The sequence below is a fragment of the Saccostrea cucullata genome, unplaced genomic scaffold (genome assembly GCF_032062105.1).
Source record: "Saccostrea cucullata isolate Sc308-1 unplaced genomic scaffold, CSIRO_AGI_Scuc_v1 ctg729, whole genome shotgun sequence".
Lineage (NCBI taxonomy): Eukaryota > Metazoa > Mollusca > Bivalvia > Ostreida > Ostreidae > Saccostrea > Saccostrea cuccullata.
Genome location: NW_026933670.1, coordinates 312736 through 333923, shown reverse-complemented (window position 1 = coordinate 333923; position 21188 = coordinate 312736). Strand labels below are relative to the sequence as shown.

Here is a 21188-nt window from a genome sequence, read left to right as displayed (position 1 = left end):
ATTTGAAGTTATAAGAACTTTTAAATGAAATAAGATTTTTAATTAATTTTTGTGTGAAATGCTATTAAAATATATATAAGTTGTAATATTATAGAGAAAATATTGACTTCAAATCTGTGTCCAAGTACCTTTAATGAATATCAATGTATACTACAGTAAATAATTTGAAACCAATTAATAAAAAAAAAACAAGAAAAAGGATGGAATTAAAATCCTCACAACTTCCATATTATATATAAATGCACAACAAGGGTATTATAAAAAGTTACAAAGATATGTATATAAACTATAAGTCTATATCCTATTTAAGCTAGCATTAAACTTCAAGGTTTTACAGTTACTTTACAATTTTCAATTTCATAACAATACATTCTCAAAAGTTAAGAAACGTATGTCAGTCAATTTGATAAGGAAGAGGTTATAAGTGTTGTCTATTGGCCTAGCAGAAGTAAGAGGTTAACAATAAATTTATCTATTGGCCAATCAGAAGTATGATGTCTATTGGCCAATCAGAGCCAGCAATAGTTTCTTGTAGTCCCCACTGGTCTCTGAGGATACAGCGGCATGGAGGGTCTTCCCATGATCCCTCATATACTGATCCTTGATGTTCTGTAAATCAATCTGAAAAGAAAAAAAGAATTTTATAATGATTCCATCTTGTATAGAAATCTCTACACAAAGTAGACTGTCAAATGAACTTTAATCCTATGGAATGGAGAATATAATATGTACATTAGTTCTCTGTTCTTTGAGACAGAAGAAAAAGAGAAACATCTATAATAACTGCTGAGTCTATCAGCTACTTAAGTATTGGTGTCTAACCTCTGAGCGAGATACAATGATCCTGATCAGGGTGGAGTCATCAGTTCCTATCCTATTCATTGCCTTGTGAAGCTTGTCCGAGAAGAACTTTGGCCTGTTCTTTGCACTCATGACTGAGGAGAAACAAATTGAATGTATACATTCAAATAGAGTTAAACCAACTCCCAACATCAAATATGCAATATATTCACGAAGTTCTATGTTAAATGCTTCATGGGAATTATGAGATAAGTAAATGTAGTAACATATCTAGCATACCTATTGCTTTAAATCCATCTTCAAGATCTCCTGACATCTCTGAACTTATTGAACTCAAGATATCCTTTCCAGAGAGCTAAAAATATAAAAATTATATTTTATAGTACTGTATTGAAAATGCAAGCCAGTACAAGGACACTTAAATAATATCTTGCCTGGAACTCTGTTTTTTGAAATAACATGCAAAATATATATTACGCAGAAACTAGTGCTAATTGTAACGGGGACCGTTACAGATGTTCCCCAAACGCTCCACAACTCCCTTTTGGTGCCATGTTCCCTGGAGGCTTCATTAAATAGGACAAACTCTTTGCATTTAAGACTTTAACAACGTTTACCCAGAAGTGTACCAAGTTCATTCATATTTAAGCATTGCACGCTTGCGCATGTGAATGCATGTGCGTAATGACCATATCATCTTGTCTACACAATCAATATATTTTGATATACTAAATATTAAAGTATCTAATCCAAAAGTATTAAAAAATACGCTCATTCAAGTGTATTTTTTATTTTACTTTTTTCACGTGCACGCACGTGCCAATACCTTCTTGTAGAAGTCCATTACATCTATCTATGTTCTAAATCCCATCCTGTTTAGTTGAAAACCAAGGGAGTTATACCTGTTAAAAATTCAGCCAATCAGATTGCAGCGCATGTACACGCACGTGGATGCATGTGCATGGTGACCATACCTTTTTGTAGAAGTCCATTATATCTATCTATGTTCCAAATTCCGTCCTGTTTGGTTGAAAATCAAGGGAGTTATAGCTATTTAAAGTTTAAGCCAATCAGATTGCAGTGCACGTGCATGCACGTGTTTTCATGATAATTGCTATATATCATGTTGTAGGATATTATAATGTATGGCTATGTTCGAAATTTCAAAGGATTTCGTCAAAAAACAAGAAAGATATTGAGACTTTAGTTTCAGCCAATCAGAGCGAAGCGCACGTGCATGCGCGTGAGAGCTTGCTATTTTGACCATGTCATATTGTCTGTGCTACTAATATATCCTTATATTATGAGTTTCAAAGCATTTCCTCAAAAATTTGAAAAGTTACGCCTATATCAATTAAATCGGTCATTTCACGTGTTGCACGTGCACGCTCTTGCAAGCACGTGCGCGCAAAATGACCTTCGTCCGCAAATCTACATAACATGCCTACTGACCCTAAAAAGGTTTTACCTAAGTCGGATGTGTAGTTTACAAGATCACTCCCAGACAAAAAAGTACCCAGGAAGAAGAAAAATAATAATAATAATAAGAAACAGAGTAAAAACAATATGTTCCCCAACTTCGTTTGGGGAACATAACTAGCCTAACTATTTAAACAATACACAGTAAACACACACAGTTACAGTGAATGTACTTTTTAGCCTCTGGTTGGTCCTTGAAATTTTATACTATTTTTTTTTATTTATTAGAATATCTTTTAGTTAGCATAAATTAATACATAAAATGTAAAAGTTAATGAAATTTCAAAACTATCGTTTACTAGTATTTAATCCAGATTCAGTTTCATATTCGATACTTACTTTGGCCTAGTTTTGAAACACTAGCAATCATTTTATGGATAAGCACATGTAAAGCACACCAAAATACAAAAAAGAACATTTTTCCCCCTTCTTACTTTCTGGTACTCCTCAAATGTGGCTCTCAGTTGAAATTCATGTCTGATTGAAAGAACAGCCAAGAAAGCAGACTCGTCAGTTCCAAACTTTTTGACGCCAGCCTCATACAGTTTCTGGGCATCTTGCTGGGCTTGTGCCCGGTCTACCACAGCTTCTGGCCCACGCTGCATCAACATCTGCCTTTGACTGTCTGTCAACTCCGACCTGTTTGCCTGCAATTCAACAAAGCAGATTTTTTTGTAAAGAATAGCAATGCATTGATGAAAAAGGTCTTTTAATTAAATCAGTGAAAGTACCTGATTGAATAAATTTCAGGATAAAACAATAAGGAGAAATATATGTCCTAGGGATGGAAATCTGCAATTGGTAAACTAGTTACTCTGTCAGAATAATGGTTATTAATAAGAAAATCTAAAATACAGTGTTAAAAATATAATACTAAAAATTTCTTTGGTTACCTGGCAACACGACACTAGCAGCCTTTTGAAATGTCCGCTTGTTTCATTTACACAGTCTGCCTCCAGCTCTCGACCAAAGTCTGAAAACACGAACATAATCCAAAATCAAATCACAAGTCCTTTTACCAGCTGGACTATAACAGACACAATATAGAGTGCTTAGCAGTAGATTGTAAAAGCACTGAATTATTTGTTAGCAACTTTGACCTGGTTTGTACAGAATATTTTGATAACTGCTTCACCATAGAAAACTATATTATAAAACCATCACAATTCATAATTTTAATCACCTCTCATTTCTTTGATTAAAGTATATTTTTAAGAATATACATCAAAAAGTTAATAAATTGACTACATATTATGTAGTTATTTTAAAGTGTGTTTCATGTGAATACATTACGTTGTTTGTATGCGGCTTTGATGCCTCTGATCTCAGCATTTGTTCTTGTGCACAAAATTTCTATCAGAATTGATTCCCTGGTTCCAACTCCCTACAAATTAAAAAAAAAAAAAAATAAAATTGACCTCTGACTGAAAAACATAACATCAAAATGAAATTGTTGTCATACTTTTAAATAATATTACAAGTACCATGCAAACATCTGTATATTTAGTTCAACATATGGAATTAATTGTATGAAATTAACCTCATACATACATACACATACATATAAACATATCTGCATCTACATGTTCATACCAGCTACACTGTAATACATGTACCTATCCATGTATCTGTTTGTAATTTTTAATTCTGGATATAAATTAATTTCATGGTGTTGTATGTACATGTACCTTCATAGCTTTATTCAGGCACCATGCATCATAGTAGTCAGTGGACTTAAACAAAGCAAGAATCAATTCCTCCAAATCCCCTGACAATTCAGACTTCAAATCCGAAATCAAATCCTGAAAAACATAAATAACATTATACCTCTGAAATCAACAGGTGAACTTTCATTTAAAACAAAAGGTCCAGAGCAATTGGCTAGGAAAAAGCACATATCAGATCAGAACTGAAAGTTTACTGAAAAACAAAAATAACGTTATACCTCTGAAATCAACATATTCCTATGTAAAACTTTTCATTTTAAAACAAACTGGGGACATTTTAGTGGTTCTTGAGAAACCTTTTAAAGATTTTTTGATATATTCCTATGTAAATTTCCTGTCTTTGTTTGATTTGATTGAATCTACACTACCTGAGGATGATTCCACATGAGTTTCATCTTTCCTGGCCCAGTGGTTCTTGAGAAGAAGATTTTTAAAAAAATTTTATATATATTCATATGTAAAACTTTGATCAGCCATTTTGGCCCCACAAATTTGAATCTACACTACCTGAGGATGATTCCACATGAGTTTCATCTTTCCTGGCTTTTTAAAGATTTTTTCTATATATTCCTATGTAAAACCTTAATTGGCCATTTTGGCCCCACCCTACCCCCGGGGGTCATGGCCTTCTCATGGTTCAGTTTTTTAAAACTGCCATTAATTTTTCTCTAATTCATGACAAAAGGGCGTTACTTGAATCCCCTTCACCCAAGGATACTTTGTGACAAGTTTGGTTGAAATTGGCCCAGTGGTTCTTGAGAAGAAGATGAAAATGTGAAAAGTTTACGACGACTACGACGACAACGACAACGACTTCAACGACAGACAACGGACAAATTTTGATCAGAAAAGCTCACTTGAGCCTTCGGCTCAGGTGAACTAAAAATGGGGACATTTTACAAACCTTTCCATACATGGTTTTGAACATGATGAGAATTTCCTGTCTTTGTTTGTTAGATGTATGGCTGATTACATCTATAATGGCCTTCTCATCAGTGCCTACAAAACATTACCGATTCATAATCTAGCTGGCCAAAAGTAATAATATCGTACCTAATTTTAATGCTGTATCTTTGACTCATCATTCAAGTATCCTAATTTTAATGCTGAACAATGATAAACCTTAATCTATCAGGGAAGACACACCAATTTATGAATAATTTTTATTTTAATATAATCAGATATTTCCCATGATAATTTATCTAAAATAAATTTGTTGACATTTGATTTACTTGGTGTATAAATTTCAACAACTGAAAAATCGATTAGGAAAAAACTAAAAATCATATTTAACTTTGCATGTTTTTTTAATTAAATTATACTTTTTTTATTATACAGTACCTAATCCTTTCATGGCAGTTCGGAGGACCTGAGTGTCTCTCTCACAGTTGAATGGATTGGCTGGTCGAATCGTCGGGCGTGGAATATCTCCCATGGCTCCCCCTCCTATCTGCATGTTACCCATTCCTGCTGTGGCAGAAGCCACTCCTCCTGGTGTCTGCTGATGTATAATGAAAATATAATCATCCACATAATGACAAAACTACCCAGCAGAGCATAATAAATCATCTAAGGTAAGAAAAGTTTTATAATTCAGTTTACCTGTCCATATCCCTGTTGTCCTTGAGGAGCATATGACTGCTGTCCAGGTACCCCCACCTGTGCAGGTGGAGGCTGCTGCCCTGGGTAAGCTCCAGGCTGTTGTTGCCCGGGGTAACCTCCAGCCTGTTGCTGCCCTGGGTAACCCCCGGGCTGGGTAGGATAACCGGCCTGTGTTGGGTAACCACTGGAGGATGTAGGCTGTTGCCCAGGGTAACCACCTTGACTTGGCTGTTGCCCAGGGTAACCAGCTGATTGGGCTCCTTGAAAATTAAAGATTTAAAACTATATGAATAAGCACTTTATCTATTTTGTCATCATATTTTAGGGTTTGTTAGAACTTGCATTTATGTACTGGTGCATGGTCCTAAAATAAGGTTCTACTTTACAAAGATTACAAAGAATATTTCAGAATGAAGTAGTAAAAAGATCCTGTTTTCATTTGAAGTAATTTTGTTTTAATTTGAAGACAAAATACCAGAAATATGAAGTCCAAAATATTTGACTCCCACTCTCAATCCTACAAATTGTCAATACTACTTTCCCTTGCAAGTGTTTACAAGCCTCTTGTAGTTTTATGAAGCTGGATCCTTGACATTGCAAAAGGCAAAATTATGAGGAATTATGGCTAAGGCAATTAAAGTAAGGAATAATTAAAGTTTTTGTGCAAAATATAAACATTCATAAGCATCAGTTCTTATTAGGGATGTCAACGAATATTCGAGTACTCGACTATCGTTCGATCATACCGACTATCGACTAGAATTTCTTTAGTCGGTTATTCGTTAAAAATGTGTTTCATCAAAGTAATTTTGAATTCTGCAGTGTAACATCAAACATGATGTATCATATGCCGAATCAATCAAACATAATGTATACACAGTCTTTAAATAAATCTTTCCTAAAGTAAGTTCTCCGGACCAAAAAAATAAAAAACGGATTAAAGAAAATCAAACATGTTTGTTAATGATTGTCAAAATATAGTTTTGTAAATTCATTAATACAACTATTCAAAAAAGTATTAATTAAAAAACTATTACAAAATCGTATACATATAAATTGGGGTCAGTATGCTTTTTATATTAATTTCATACAATTATTGTTTGTTTGCACAAAATTTCATTTTTTTCCTTTCTTTAATTGTTTACTTCAAAGACAACGGACTTTTGGCTTCAATTATGGGCACTGTTATGTAAAGAAAGGACATCCATAATTTAGATAAAATGTGCATAATATATAAATTTTGAAATCCAATACATTGGATTTGTGTTTTTATACATACATGTTTACAATTCAGAAATTCGTTGTATAATATTGATAGCGTAGTATATTGTAAACTAGCTAAATTGAAAATAATATGAAAAAAAATAAAATTAAACCTATCGTTCGATTAAAGCCTTTGGTTTACATCCCTAGTTCTTATGTATTAATTAGTATACTTTTTATTAATTCTGTCTCATTTTTTCCTTTCTCTTGACAAGGCCTTTATACACTGTTACATCCATAAACTCAAGTATTCCATATTGTTTGCGTTTATACATTTAGTTGCCAAGATAAATTAACTTTCTTTCACCTTTGGTTTACCACAGTAAGAATCTCAAAAAAAGATTAAATAAAAAACTTTCTGCTGGATTTATTGTCTAGAATCATTCAAACAAAATCTATATTTCATAATATCAATTTAAAATCCTATGTAATGCAAGTAAATTTTTCTTAATTCTGTAGTTCAGTTTTCAAGAGCATGCAACTTTAATTTCACCATGAAAATACAAGTATAAATTAATGGTAGATTGTTAAGGTAACAGTTGTGCAGAATTTGAGATATACACTGCAAAATTCTTTCATTTTGAAAATGACTTGTACCTTCACACATATTTGTACAATGATGTTTATAAAATATCACAGTTGAATACTGGTAATTCATAAATAAAAATTATTGCAGAACTATTTAGATTGAATTAAATGAAATCTATGAATTTTTCTTTGTTGCATAGTTTTCTAAGAGACAAATATTATTTAAATCATTTAAAATACAAGTAAACCTCTACCAAAATGTAACAATTGCCATTCTGTATTTACATGTTTATTAATATATGCTCAGAATAACATAAACTAACTTTTTAAAAAAGAAAATTTATTCACACCTTCAAATGACAAAGAAATTTAATAAATCATTATATACAATTGAATATTGAATTTAGCATATCTGATTTTTATTTATTTAAAAAAAATTACAATTTTTTCCCCCTACAAATATTAGTATGACTAGCAAATAAGTACCGGTGAACATATTCTAGAAATAGTATGATAAAAATATTGCATTAAAATAGAAAATTGTATAGCTTTTCATAAAAAGAATTTTACAAAAAACAAAATAACATTCAATAAAGGTTAATGTTAAATTCTAACCATTAATTAAAAATTATCAAGAAATTAACATTCATTTGGTAACAAGTCAAAAATTAAAAAAAAACTAAATGTATAACAGATACTTATCACAACATTAAACAGCAGTCATGCACAGTTTGTAGAAAAATAAATCAGAAGAGCTAATCTTTAAACTCCCAAGACTAGCATTATGCGGGACGATATCCTAAACTTCCACCTTTATGTTATGAGGTATATTGTATATGTAGGTCGGTATCAAGACCTTCCATGTATATAGCAGAAAGCATGTCACTACCGCGGGTAGCCTGCAATGGAAACAGAAACTCAGTTATACTTTACCACTGGGCCGCAGTATTTAATTTGGCCTTTTATTTTTAAATAAGGACATTTCTGACATCAGATAAATTGTTACTAATAATCAGTTAACTGGATGTTTCTGTTTCTTGGTTTGCCTGTGTACTACACAGAGGGGACTGTGAGCAAGGTTACATATTTTTGTTACTATACTGTGCTTCTAGTTATTACTTATGTGAACTTGTGTAATATATTATGTATCTCTAGAAGTCTCTTGTAATTTCTAGGATAATCAATTAAGTTCAAAAGAATATTAAAAGAAGAATAAGCTCTGAAATCATTGTGACTCCAATTGGGTATTAAAGACTCTATGTGATGTCTTTAAAAGTTTTGTCTAAATTTTAACATTATAACAGTTTTCAAAATCCTAAGTCTTTATCTAGATCTTATGAACTAAAAAAATTACCCATCTATAGCAATGTAACTAATCCCCTTGCCCCTGCCCTTCCTAAAAAAAGTTTCATGTAAGGTAATACATGTATACTAAATCTATGTTAATCTGTTTCAGTACTGGTAATAGTGCAGTAATAACTGTTTAAAATGTTACTGTGTAGTACTTTAAGCATGCACTAGTATGTACTTTTTTAAACATAATACATGTATACACTGTGTGTGTAAGAGCATGCACTAGTACCGTATGGTGGGTTAACATAATTATATATAATTTATATACATCATGCACTAGTGACTTTGATGTATACTGAAAGGAAAAAGAAACGCATATTTTACTTTTAAATTAAATTAAAACTATTATTTCGAAAATGTTTTCCAGTATTGTTATCAAACATTTTAATTCATTTTAATCTACAAGTTGCCAAAATCTTGTGTGACTTTGACTGATAATTCCTGAGTTATTGAAATTGATATGTCGATACCCCCCATAATTAAAATGAAAATTCTCATCATCTCCCTTGCACATTGGTAACAGCCTTGATTTTCCTGTGCATTGAGTTCACCAGAGCATTTATCTTTCTCATTTGATTATTATTCAACTCTTCCGACAATAGTCTTAATGATTGATAGAAGCTGTATTATTCCAAAGCCAACAAATCCCCCCGCCAAATGAGTGCCACGAATTTTCATTTTAGGATAGAATTTACAGAATCTAGCTGGTTTGGTACACGTGAATGTTTGTGAGAAAGTCTCGACAAACACTGGCTACATTTTCCCAGTGTGAACATGCTAAAAACATTACGCACACGACGCGTACGTGCGAGCGTGAGAGTAAAATCGACGTAAAAGTTGCTAAGCCCGAGGACCAAATAAGAGCAGAGAATTTCTGTCATTTTAGGGTGAAAAAATTGGTATGATAGTTTGCTGTATAAATATCGGCTTCAGTGATAAAACCTTGACAACAACCGAGGTTACATGATGAAAAGCCCTGTCGTGATGTGACGTTGTTACGCGTCAACGTCACCGCCATGGTTGGTTGGAAATCTTTTAATTTACTCTCTGACAACTGAAAAACCTTTTTTTGTTGAAAAGTTTAAAACAAACTGCACAGCAACATCTTGTTGCCTTTTTATTCACTTACGCAATTCAATTGCTGGAACCAGTTTACCATAATTGCAAAATTTATACTGATTGCAAATAAAACGATGTCTATAACTCCAATGTCGTTAGCACCACAAAATGTGATCATAAAATTGTCATCATCAACATGCACGTGTTTTTGGCTTGTTATCATTTCCCCTACGTGACGCCATACATTTCATGGTTGAGTAATTTTGACCAGCGATTTTAGTGCAAAGTAATCAAAATACACATTTGACCAATTTTCATAATTTTCGGCTATATAGTTAAATATATTTCGCTATTATGCTATTATGCGTTTCTTTTTTCTTTCAGTATATTTGTACATGCACTAGTCTGTATAGTAGCTTTAGTAACACTAGCCTGTACACTAGTGTACAGATTAGTACTTACCACCAGGGTATTGAGCAGGAGGTGGTACTTGTCCTTGGAAAGAGAAAAATATCAGATTCATGGATTAAGAAGAGGAATATGTTGAGGGTAATATACGTTAAAAGTTTATCAAAGTAATGAACAAAATAACTCAAAACAGTTGATTCAATGTTACAGGCCCTCAAGCTTTGAGTGTATATACACTGTTAATACAGAGTGAGTTTCCTGATATATATAACATGTTCTTTCATACCCGGTTAACCTCGTACTCGTTCAAACGTCCGAGTATCGAATACTAAAATCGGTACTCGATTACTCGGATGTACTGTAGAAGTACTTTTTTCCGCGTGGGATTAATTTACGCTATGTACGCGGTCACAAATTTTCCGCGGAAATTGATATAAATGTAAGATTTATAGTGACAGTTTAAGAAATCCGCGTAATTTTCTACCAGCGAATAAAACAGAAATTGAGAATCCGCGGAATTATGACCCCGTGGAAAAAAGGACGTCTACAGTATACTTTTAAATATTTCTTAGCTTACATATTTATTAATGCATTATAACATCGATTTTAAAACGTAAAATGTTCATTGCACTTGTACATACAGTAATTAGGGTTTCCTATATGACCGTTATCGCCAGTGGCAGTGTTTATACAGTAATTACCGTGACCAAACACCTGATGTACCTACCTGGCTTTTCTCACCTTCGACTGTCTTCTACCCTTATGCTTAGTTTGCTTAATTATTTGTTTTCATTGAACATCATTTAAGGTCCATTGTATTTAAATAAATTAAATAATTTTGTCAATTCTCCAAGAAGCCGTAAATTCTCGGGGAAAGACACACGATATTGCACGTGCGATTGTTGATATGCGTTTGATTTCATGCCAATTAATGCAAATGGTTGAAAGCAAATGCTTTAAAAATGTTATGTCCATAGTTGCTCCGAACTAAAACATACCGTATCGTAATTCTATGAAATCTCGGATCAAAAAGTGTACGAAGATCGTATAAATCCTCTCTGTTATAGGATTACTTGATCAAGTTTATACCGTACATGTAGCTCTGACAACTTTTCACTTGGGCGTCAAAGGCATCAAAGAGTTATATTACAATTACGGAACAGAACTGATTATTTTTGAAACAAAAACACTGTGAACAATTTATGATATTATTTCTCATATTTACCTGATAAATAAATTGAACTTAAAAAAAATTTTGTCGGGTACAAAGTGGTCATAATTGTTACAACGCATTTGCAGGTAACCTCCCATCGGTTTTATTTCTACAAGACTTTACCATGTTTTACAGATATCAATTAACTTGTTCCTATTTATTTACACTTTACCGTTACTCGATTCCGAGTAACCGAGTAATAAAAATTGACCGATTTGACATCCCTAATATGTATGCATTACTCCAAATCTTGCATTTCGAAAAAGCACTTATTTTTATAAACATTTTTTGTTGTTGTATCATACTCCATGCAAGTTCACATTGTAAATGTATATGCTATCATATCCTATTGCAGAAATCAAAAAATCTGAGAAATTAAAGCTTTAGCAGTCAACATTATGAGGCATTCAGGAATAATCCCATCTCCCACCTCCAGCTGATTTTTTTGATACATGTCTGTTATACCTGTATTTGTGCTAGAGAAAATAAACATGTATAAAAATATCATGTAATATGAAACTGAAAATAAATTAATAAGACCAAAAATACCTGGATAACTTCCCCCGGGTGCCTGGGGGTAGGAAGGCTGAGGGGGGGCAGGATACCCCGGGGCACCGCCAGCTGGAACAAATCCACCAGCTGAATATCCCGCAGGTGGTGGCACCCCAGGTGCTGGAGCAACACCCATTGGATAACCTGCCCCACCTGACGGATAGCCTGCTCCGCCCGCTGGGTACCCAGCGCCACCTGGTGGCATGCCCCCCTGGCCTGGGGGGTAACTTCCTGCTGGGTATCCACCACCACCTGAGACCACTACTCCTGGGTAACCCTACAATGAGTGTGACCAATGTTTATTTCCCTTTATTTTTACTTTAAAAGCAAAATTGTTTGTTAAGAGTGTTTGAAATAACCGTGTGCCCGACCGCCCGAGACGCACAAATTTTGTCACGGACGATAAGATTTGCACGTAGTGACGCCAGGCTGGACGTCTAAAATTTTCCATTAATTAAAATAACAAGAGGCCCACGGGCCTTATAGGTCACCTGAGTATTGTGCAACAACTTTCAAACAATTAAATTTGGTTCGTGTTTTAAACCAGAGGCCATGAAATTTGCAATTCACAATTTTGAAAGAGGCACCTTTGCTTATCATAACTGTAGACTTAGCATGCTTACTCTATTTACTTAATACCCAGAGGTAGATCAGAGTAACATTAAGAGAAAATGCACTTCCACTTTATAACCAGTTGTGCACCTCATCCCAAAGGAACCACTGATCCTGGGGCCACATATTTCAAAATTTTGCAAATTTTATCATAAAATAGTTGATTAATACCAAAGAGCAGATTTCAAAGCATTAATTTATTTTCAGACTTTGTACCCCCTCCCCCTCACCCCCTTTCCAGGGAGGATGGGGGGAGAATAAAAAATATGCATTTTGCTAGATGCGCCTTTCTTCATCATAAATATATATACTTGGATCACTGGCATAAAACCCAGGACCAAAGGAAAGATTTTCAAAGAATTAATGTATTTTCACTACACAATCAATAGAGCCCCACCCTAACACCAGAACCCCTGACCCTGGGGCCATAAAATTTACAATTTTGGAAGAGGCACTCTTGCTTTTCATAACTATGTACTAAGTTTATTTAATACTCAGGAGCAGAGAAGAAGATTTTAAAAGAATTAATGCATTTTCACTATATGATCAATAGAGCCCCGCCCTAACACCAGCACCCCTGACACTGGGGTCATAAAATTCACAATTTTGGAAGAGGCACTCATGATCAACATAACTATTTACTTACGGTACATAGTTTATTTAAAACCCAGAAGCAGAGAAGAAGATTTTTTCAAAGAATTAATGCATTTTCACTATATGATCAATGGAGCCCCGCCCTAAGATCCAGAACCCCTGACCCTGGGGCCATAAAATTCACAATTTTGGAAGAGGCACTCTTGATCAACATAACAATTTACTTACATAGTTTATTTAATACCCAGAAGCAGAGAAGAAGATTTTCAAAGAATTAATGCATTTTCACTATATGATCAATGGAGCCCCGCCCTAACACCAGAACCCCTAACCCTGGGGCCATAAAGTTCACAATTTTGAAAGAGGATTTTTGATCAACATAACTATGTGCTTGGTTAGTTTATTCAATACCCAGGAGCAGAGAAGAAGATTTTCAAAGAATTAATGCATTTTCACCATATAATCAAAAGGGCCCCACCCTAACACCAGAACCCATGACCCTGGGGCCACAAAATTCACAATTTTAGAAGAGGCACTCTGGCTCATCATAACTATGTACTTACTTAGTTTATTTAATACCTAGAAGTAGAGAAGAAGATTTTCAAAGAAATTATGCATTTTCACTATATATATAACCAATAGAGCCCCGCCCTAACACCAGAACCCCTGACCCTGGGGCCATAAAATTCACAATTTTAGAAGAGGCAATCTTGCTCATCATAACTATGTGCTTGGTCAGTTTATTTAATACCCAGGAGCAGAGAAGAAGATTTTCAAAGAAATTATGCATTTTCACTATATGATCTATATAGCCCTGCCCTAGCACTAGAACCCCTGACCCTGGGGCCATGAATTTCACAATTTTGGTAGAGGACTCTATGCTCATTACATTCATGCCAACAGTTTGCCTGCTTGATGTCCAGGAGTATAGAAGAAGATTTTTAAACATCGCACTAATTTTCGTGGTTTTGGCTCCACCCCTCAGGCCCCAGGGGGGTGGGGACCACAAAATTCAAAATTTGTGTTCCCCTTTACCCATAGATGCTTTGTGCCAAAATTGGTTGAAATTGGTGCGGCGGTTTCAGAGAAGAAGCTGAAAATGTTCAAATGTTAACACACGACGCACAACACACAACACACAAAACATGACGCACGACGACGGACGAAAACGGATAGCAATAGGTCACCTGAGTAACTCAGGTGACCTAAAAAAGACAGATATTTGATAAAACTCTCTCAAATCAACTATTATTACTGGTTGCAAAGTGTAACAAGCAAACGAGTAGAATTCCTTAGCCTATAGACCCCAGATCAAATATATGGTGAGATGCCCATCACATGATTCACATCATTGCTAAAACAAACTTAGTAAAGACAATTTTTTTTCAGGCTGGTACATTTTTGGCAGGGCTGACAACTTTCACTAGCAGTCAGCCCTGCATGTCTAGCTAATTTTAAAATGAGTTTCAAACACTAATTAATGTGATAAATATATTATAAACACACATAAAACTGATACTTACAGAGCCATGGGTTGAAGGCATTCCCATACCATGAGGCATCTTTCCCTACAAATTTAACAGGTAGAATCAAACAACATTGTAATAAAAAAGTGTGATGACACTGTAGCTTACTGGAAAAATAAGTATTAAAATATAATTATGCAACCAGTTTTATGTATTATTCAATGCTATATATAGTTGCGCTGCGAATATGTGAGAATGTTGTATGTGTGAATGAGGTAGTTGTTATTTTTAGACACAGGACAGACGGTCACATGACTTAATACTATTCACTGAATTCCCACTTGCACAAACTAACATCGGGCACTCTTAGCCTAGCTGTTGAATGGATTAGATGTTTACCAATATACAGACAGTAATATTTGTGATTCTTGTGTGTGTCCCGGTAAGATAAATTTATGCAATATATTTAAGAAATAAGGTATCATTTTTAAACATCAATCGGGATATAAATACGGGTTGGTCACGAGATTAAATTCCATAAAGCCCAAAGGGCTTAATGATGAATTTAATCTTGTACCAACCCGTATTTATAGCCCAATATATGTTTAAAAATGATACCTTATTACTTATATTTACATTTGTGACTTATTCATACTTTATATTTGCCTGATTGTGACTTTTAACATGTGAAATGCGTTATTTTTCAAACCCAAAGGCATGTATGTAATCTACTGAACGTGCGTCGACCCTTTATGACGTCACAGAGAAATTATGTCGAACCTTTATCTATAGGCACATCTATGACCCCTTGACCCCATACCTGTATTTATTTAAGAAATAAACAACAATGTTAAAAAGTTCTCTGGGAAATGAACTTTTAGTTGGTCACGTGATCAAATCCTGTGAAGACCGAAGGGCATCTCAGTAGATTTGATCACGTACCAACTAAAAGTTCATTTCCCAGTGAACTTTTTAACATTGTTGTTTATTACTTATATTTACATTTGAAACGAATACATTTCAAGTTAAATTGTATTTATTACAGGAACGGGCAAACTTATTGCAATGTAGTGACGGGCAATGACCTAGAAGTTGTTTGGTCAAAATATCACATCGCTCTGTGATCCGGTCGCGCTATGACCTCTGACCCCCAAATGAAATTCACACAGAATTGAACATATTTTCTCTTCAATAGGTTCATCTAAGAAAGATATTTGCAAATGTAAATATACAGTTATAGATACGCATTAATGCTTTCAGTAGTGTTATATAAAGGAAAACATTTGCAAATGTAAATATTCTAAAGAAAAGTCTATTATGCTTTAATTATCTGTCTAAATGTTTGTCCATGTGTTGTCTATATGTTGTGTGTAATTGCAGGTTTTTTTTTCTATGTTCAATAAATCATTGAACCTAGTATACCAGACGTGGTCCTTTTTGATGTTCTGACCACTGGCTACAATTATTTAAAGTTGACCCATGGCAAATCTACTGAATTTTTAGTCTAAGAGGTCTAGATAGTCTCCTTTTTCTTGAAGGATAATTCCTATCCCTTAAAATCACAGATAATGGAATAGTTATTTACCTACGCACAAGGGTCATTAATTAAATTGGTACAACAGTAAAACTCGGTTATAACAAAGTCACTGGGACCTGGAAATTTACTTCGCTAATCCGTAATTCGTTACATCCATATAAGGAATTTGTTAAATTTGTGTAGTTGGGGATCCAAGATAATTTCCCTATATCCATGAATTCGCAATATCCATGTTTGCACTAAATGAGTTTTACTGTACATCTGTTCAGAAATTATGGTCATTCACTTTTCCACTCAATACAGACAGGATATTTGAAAATAACACTTTTATCATTGTTATCCCGACCTCAAAAATCAGAGGATATGGGATTTCCATAAGTGGTAAAAATTGGCCGGTAAATTGAATTCACTAATGACTATCCCCCCCAAAAACGGACAAAGATAGCTTTAGCGGAATGGCATATAGTAAAATGTAATAACCTTTTTCATCTGTTTCTTCATTTTCTTCCTCATTTTCCTCTCGGCTTTAGGAAGATGTTTAAATTCTTCATCTGAGCTTGAGCTGCTGCTACTACTGCTGCTGCTGCTGCTTCGATGTCCATGCTTATGTTTCTTATGCTTCCCCATGTTGTAGATTTATGCTTCTGAATGTCATGACAAAAGCCATTCATCATCATTATTATTATTATTATAGAATTTCATTAAAAAAAAATCAAATTCAATAGAGAGAATGGAGGCTCAATGTCTAAAGTAGCACTTAGCCGTAGTGATATCACCTAATATTGACACACCTCTTCTGCAAAACAAAGTATTAACTCTTCCTTCAAACGTAAGATATGTCATTTAAACAAAACTCAAAAAAATACAACACCTTGCTATACTGTGGTGACCTATACATGCATAAATACATACTTTTAATAAATGTAGGGAAAGTAATCAATCTAGCGGCTAGTCAGTAAACAGGAAACAGTAGGTATGTGGAACTCTTCTTTGCGAGTAAGGTAAGATCAGTATGTGGATTGTAAACATACACGTCTCATTTATTTAGCCTACAATAAATTTCACTAAAACGCAAAGGTATGGTTAAAATTGCAATTTCCTTTTTAATATTCAAAATAACAATGATTTAAATAACAATTAAGGACACAGTTCTTATGAATATGATATTGTGATATTGCTGTATTTTTATATGAATAATGTAACAACAATCTGACAATATGCAGACTCGTCATTCCCAGCAGATGATTCTGTAATCAGATTGCATTTCATTGTTTTCTTTGCCTGATACAGCACTGATTGCGATGGTCAGAATTCTAAGTAATGGAGACATAGTACCAGATGATGACCCCAGGGCCCAACAGGCAGCCGGAAACAGGGGAAGTAACTCCCCAAGGCCACGGCAGGTACTTTTGTTTTATTCACATTATTAGCTCACCTGAGCTGAAAGCTTTTCTGATCACCCATTGTCCGTCGTCTGTCTGTCTAGCTGTCCATCTGTCTGTCTGTAAACTTTTCACTTCTTCAACTTCTTCTCAAGAACCATTGAGCCAGAAAAGTTTAAACTTATGTGGAAGCATCCTTGGATAGTGTAGATTCGGTGCGTCGATTTACCCAAAAGGACCCAAAAGGACCCAAAAGAACCCAAAAGGACCCAAAAGGAACCCAAAAGGACCCAAAAGGACCCAAAAGGAACCCAAAAGGACCCAAAAGGAAATTAAGAACGACCCAAAAGGACATGAAATAAAGAGATTAAATGGATATATAATGAATACTTTCATATTTTATTAAAACTAAAACTAGGGTAAAGTGCGTGTTTGGGTTGAGGTGGGAGCCCCCCCCCCCATCCCCCACCCCCACCCATCCCCGATACCATATGCCTTGAACATTTCATTAAATAAACTTATTTCTTTATTTATCAAATATCATATAATAAGATATAATAAAACAGAAGGATTAATAGAATAATACAGTGCACTTTGTTAAATTCAGCTAAAAGAAATCAAAGTTTAAATTTAATGATTGATGTGTTATAAAAGTCGTATGTTATTTCTTTAAGAAAAGTTGAAACAATATAAATGTATGTTTTTGCCAATTTTTAGGTAAATTTATAATATAATATTCATAATTTAATTCAAATTATTAATTTTCAATGTATTATAATATATTAATTCGAGTCCTTTTGGGTTCCTTTTGGGTTCCTTTTGGGTCCTTTTGGGTTCCTTTTGGGTCCTTTTGGGTCCTTTTGGGTTCCTTTTGGGTCCTTTTGGGTAATCCAAGATTTATATTGTTAAAATCAACCCCTGAAATATATACATTGAAGAAAAAAATCTTTAGAAATATTCTTAATTAAGAACCACCAGGCCAAAAAACTGAAACATATGGATCAATGCATCCTTGGATAGTGTTAATGCTGAATTGTAGAAATCATGACTCCTGGGGTAGGGTGGGGCCACAATAGGAAATCATTGTTGAATCCAAGTTTTACATTGAAATATATAGGAAAAATCTTTCAAAAATCCTCATCTCAAGAACCACTGGGTCAGAAAAGATGAAACTTATGTGGAAGCACCATTGGGGATGTTGGGTAGTGTAGATTCTAAATTAATTGTCCAAATGACCATTGGTGGTAGGGTGGGGTCACATCAAGGTGGAACCAGTATTGACTCATGTGAATTGCATTCACTCAAATTTGATCTGATCTGGTCTGTCTGTGTCACTTTCTCCTTCAAATTACAGTCCTTACCTAGGAGATGTTGAAAATCAATGACCATTGATAAAAAAAAGAAATCTGAAAATTTCTTATAGAACAGCACATTCATATCTGATATTAGCAGGTTAATAAAGCATCTAAATGTTGCCTGCATTCAGGCTGGTCAAATTACAACTCTTAAGCCTTTAGAGAGAAGCACAATTTGGAAAACATTTTCACTTGAAAAAATTGGGTGATATTTCAAAAATCAACCTCTGAAGAAAAGCAGGACAATGGACTGACAATCAGATGAGCATGATGGCCCATGAGCCTCTTGTTTTGAACTGATTTTTATCAGGGACACCCACAGAGAAAATAAGTCTATAACTTGAGCTCCCATGGGAAACTACTCCCTATAGAAATAAGGATATTTTAGGAATATTTATAAATTAATTATCATGTCTCTTTTTTTTCCCTTAAAGGGTTTTGTGCAACATGATAGTGATCAGCAGCCTGGAGCAGGAAGAGGATTTCTGGGTCAAGGTGACGGACAAGTTTCAGTGTTCACACTAATTAACCAAAAACTCCTAGACCTGGGAATACCCCGTTTCAGTGTAGGACCCTATGTGGTAGAGCCTATTGCTACAGTGGGGATGATTCTTGCTACTCTCTTGTTTGGACTCCCTGGACTTTTGTTTGGAGCAGTTCTGTTTCTTGTCGTAATGTCTAGTCAGGCCACTGGCCAGGCAGGAGGTCAGAGGAGGGCAGCTGGTGGCGGGGGGCATAGACTGGGATAAATCGGAATTATATATACATGTACATGTATACTGTAGATCACTTTAATTTTCCAACACCTTATTTTAGCAGGAAAGGCATTTTGTATTCATAAGGAAGACAACATTTTTGATAATTTTTGTATATAATATGTACTATTCAAAATATACGAAAGAATAACATTTTTGCAAGCAGATCTTCTTGCTTAATCATGCTAAAATAAAGTCTTTTGGCATAAAAAGTGATGTATAGTACTGTTAGCCATTAAACACCTTGTACGAGAGTCATATATTCTCTGTTAACAATCATTTGCAAGATTTCTATGTACAAAGTCAATACTTTGAAAGAATAGCAAGAATGAAATTAAGTATGTATGGCATGAAATTGAACATTCCTACAACAAAGCTGTGAGTGATGCAGCTGGTTAAATAAAGCAAATACATTGTATGTGACTGTTATTTTTACATGTTAGAGACAGTTAAACTGTAATAAAGCTGTAATATCTCATATGTTAACAGTTTAAATTTCCTTGACTCACAATTCGTTTTAGCTGTGTGAAAATGTCTGAAGAATTTGTTTATACACATGTATTATGACATCATTGCACTCAGGGAAGCTCTAAGCCAGGGAAATACTGGAAAGGGGAGGGGACTGTGTTAGAGGAAATCAAATCATAAAAGATATGCATGTATTATCAATGCAGTTAACAGATTTTTTCCTTTGGAAAAAAGTTAAAAGTAACTGAATGTGAATGAAAGAAATGCTTGCTTGTTGAACACACAGTGTACTACAAATAATGCATGAATATTGTATCTTGGCCCCACATTATGCTAATATAATAAACAAAAATCTATACAGTAAATTAAGTTTATTCTTGTTTACATCAAAGTTATCTTTTTTTATGCAGTGTTAAGAGCCTTTATAAAATTATTACAAATTAAGTATTAGAAATAAAACATTTCCAAAATATAATATGAAGAATATTAAGTAACCCTTTCAACTTATATTGTTTAAACTGGAGTGTTCCAAGAATGGTCGTGTTGTCCTGTTGCTTTGTAACATCATTAAAAATGCAGACATGTCTTATTGTAGTCAGCTATTTATTTGTTACATAAAATTTTTTTTTAAAAAATCCACAGAAAGTAACACTGTGATAGATTTTCAGATATATAATCAACTACCCTCAAAGTTGAAATGAAATTCAAATCATTTAGACATAAATATTTTTAGCTCACGTGGACTAAAAGCTCAAGTGAGTTTTTCTAATTGCTTGTTCTCTGCTGTCCATCAGTCTAGCTGTCTGTCGTTCCGTCTGTAAACTTTTCACATTTTCAAGTACCACATGGCCAATTTAACAAATCTTAAGCACAAAGCATTATTGGATGAAGGGGAGTTTAAATTGTTAAAATGAAGGACTAAGTCTCCTTCCAAGGGGAGATAATCAAGAAAAGATAAAAATAGGGTGGGGTCATTAGAAAATCTTCTCAAGAACCACTGGGACAAAAAAAGTTGAAACTTATGTGAAAGCATC

General features: G+C 34.2%; 2 protein-coding genes across 4 annotated transcripts; one reads left to right on the top strand and one right to left on the bottom strand.

Moving 5' to 3' along the window:
* Positions 1 to 193: 193 nt before the first annotated feature.
* On the bottom strand, positions 194 to 17235 carry LOC134238876 (annexin A7-like). Of its 3 annotated transcripts, XM_062720991.1 has the most exons (16): positions 17107 to 17235; positions 16675 to 16838; positions 14715 to 14759; positions 11983 to 12262; positions 10275 to 10307; positions 5857 to 5869; positions 5610 to 5826; positions 5349 to 5508; positions 4912 to 5006; positions 3969 to 4082; positions 3574 to 3664; positions 3174 to 3253; positions 2715 to 2927; positions 1081 to 1156; positions 823 to 935; positions 194 to 621 (listed from the first exon to the last, which is right to left on the bottom strand). In XM_062720991.1, the coding sequence occupies exons 2-16, from the start codon at positions 16819 to 16821 to the stop codon at positions 499 to 501; spliced, it is 1800 nt and encodes a 599-aa protein (XP_062576975.1). In that variant the 5' UTR covers positions 16822 to 16838; positions 17107 to 17235; the 3' UTR covers positions 194 to 498. The 3 variants fall into 3 exon arrangements, with proteins under 3 accessions (XP_062576975.1, XP_062576973.1, XP_062576974.1); XM_062720989.1 differs by having other exon boundaries at positions 5610 to 5869; XM_062720990.1 differs by having other exon boundaries at positions 5349 to 5505; positions 5610 to 5869.
* LOC134238877 (protein FAM241B-like) lies at positions 17187 to 20519 on the top strand. The gene is made up of 3 exons (XM_062720992.1): positions 17187 to 17271; positions 17485 to 17597; positions 19366 to 20519. The coding sequence occupies exons 2-3, from the start codon at positions 17496 to 17498 to the stop codon at positions 19678 to 19680; spliced, it is 417 nt and encodes a 138-aa protein (XP_062576976.1). The 5' UTR covers positions 17187 to 17271; positions 17485 to 17495; the 3' UTR covers positions 19681 to 20519.
* The last annotated feature ends 669 nt before the right edge of the window (positions 20520 to 21188 follow it).

Excerpts from the sequence above, each read along its gene's own strand:
- LOC134238876 (XM_062720989.1), bottom strand. The coding sequence starts at position 16,821 with ATGGGGAAGCATAAGAAACATAAGCATGGACATCGAAGCAGCAGCAGC. Across the intron at positions 5,509-5,609 it reads GACAACAGGGATATGGACAG|CAGACACCAGGAGGAGTGGC; the intron begins GTAAACTGAATT and ends ATTATACATCAG. Across the intron at positions 5,007-5,348 it reads AACTGCCATGAAAGGATTAG|GCACTGATGAGAAGGCCATT; the intron begins GTACTGTATAAT and ends AATGTTTTGTAG.
- LOC134238877 (XM_062720992.1), top strand. The coding sequence starts at position 17,496 with ATGGTCAGAATTCTAAGTAATGGAGACATAGTACCAGATGATGACCCC. Across the intron at positions 17,598-19,365 it reads ACTCCCCAAGGCCACGGCAG|GGTTTTGTGCAACATGATAG; the intron begins GTACTTTTGTTT and ends TTTCCCTTAAAG.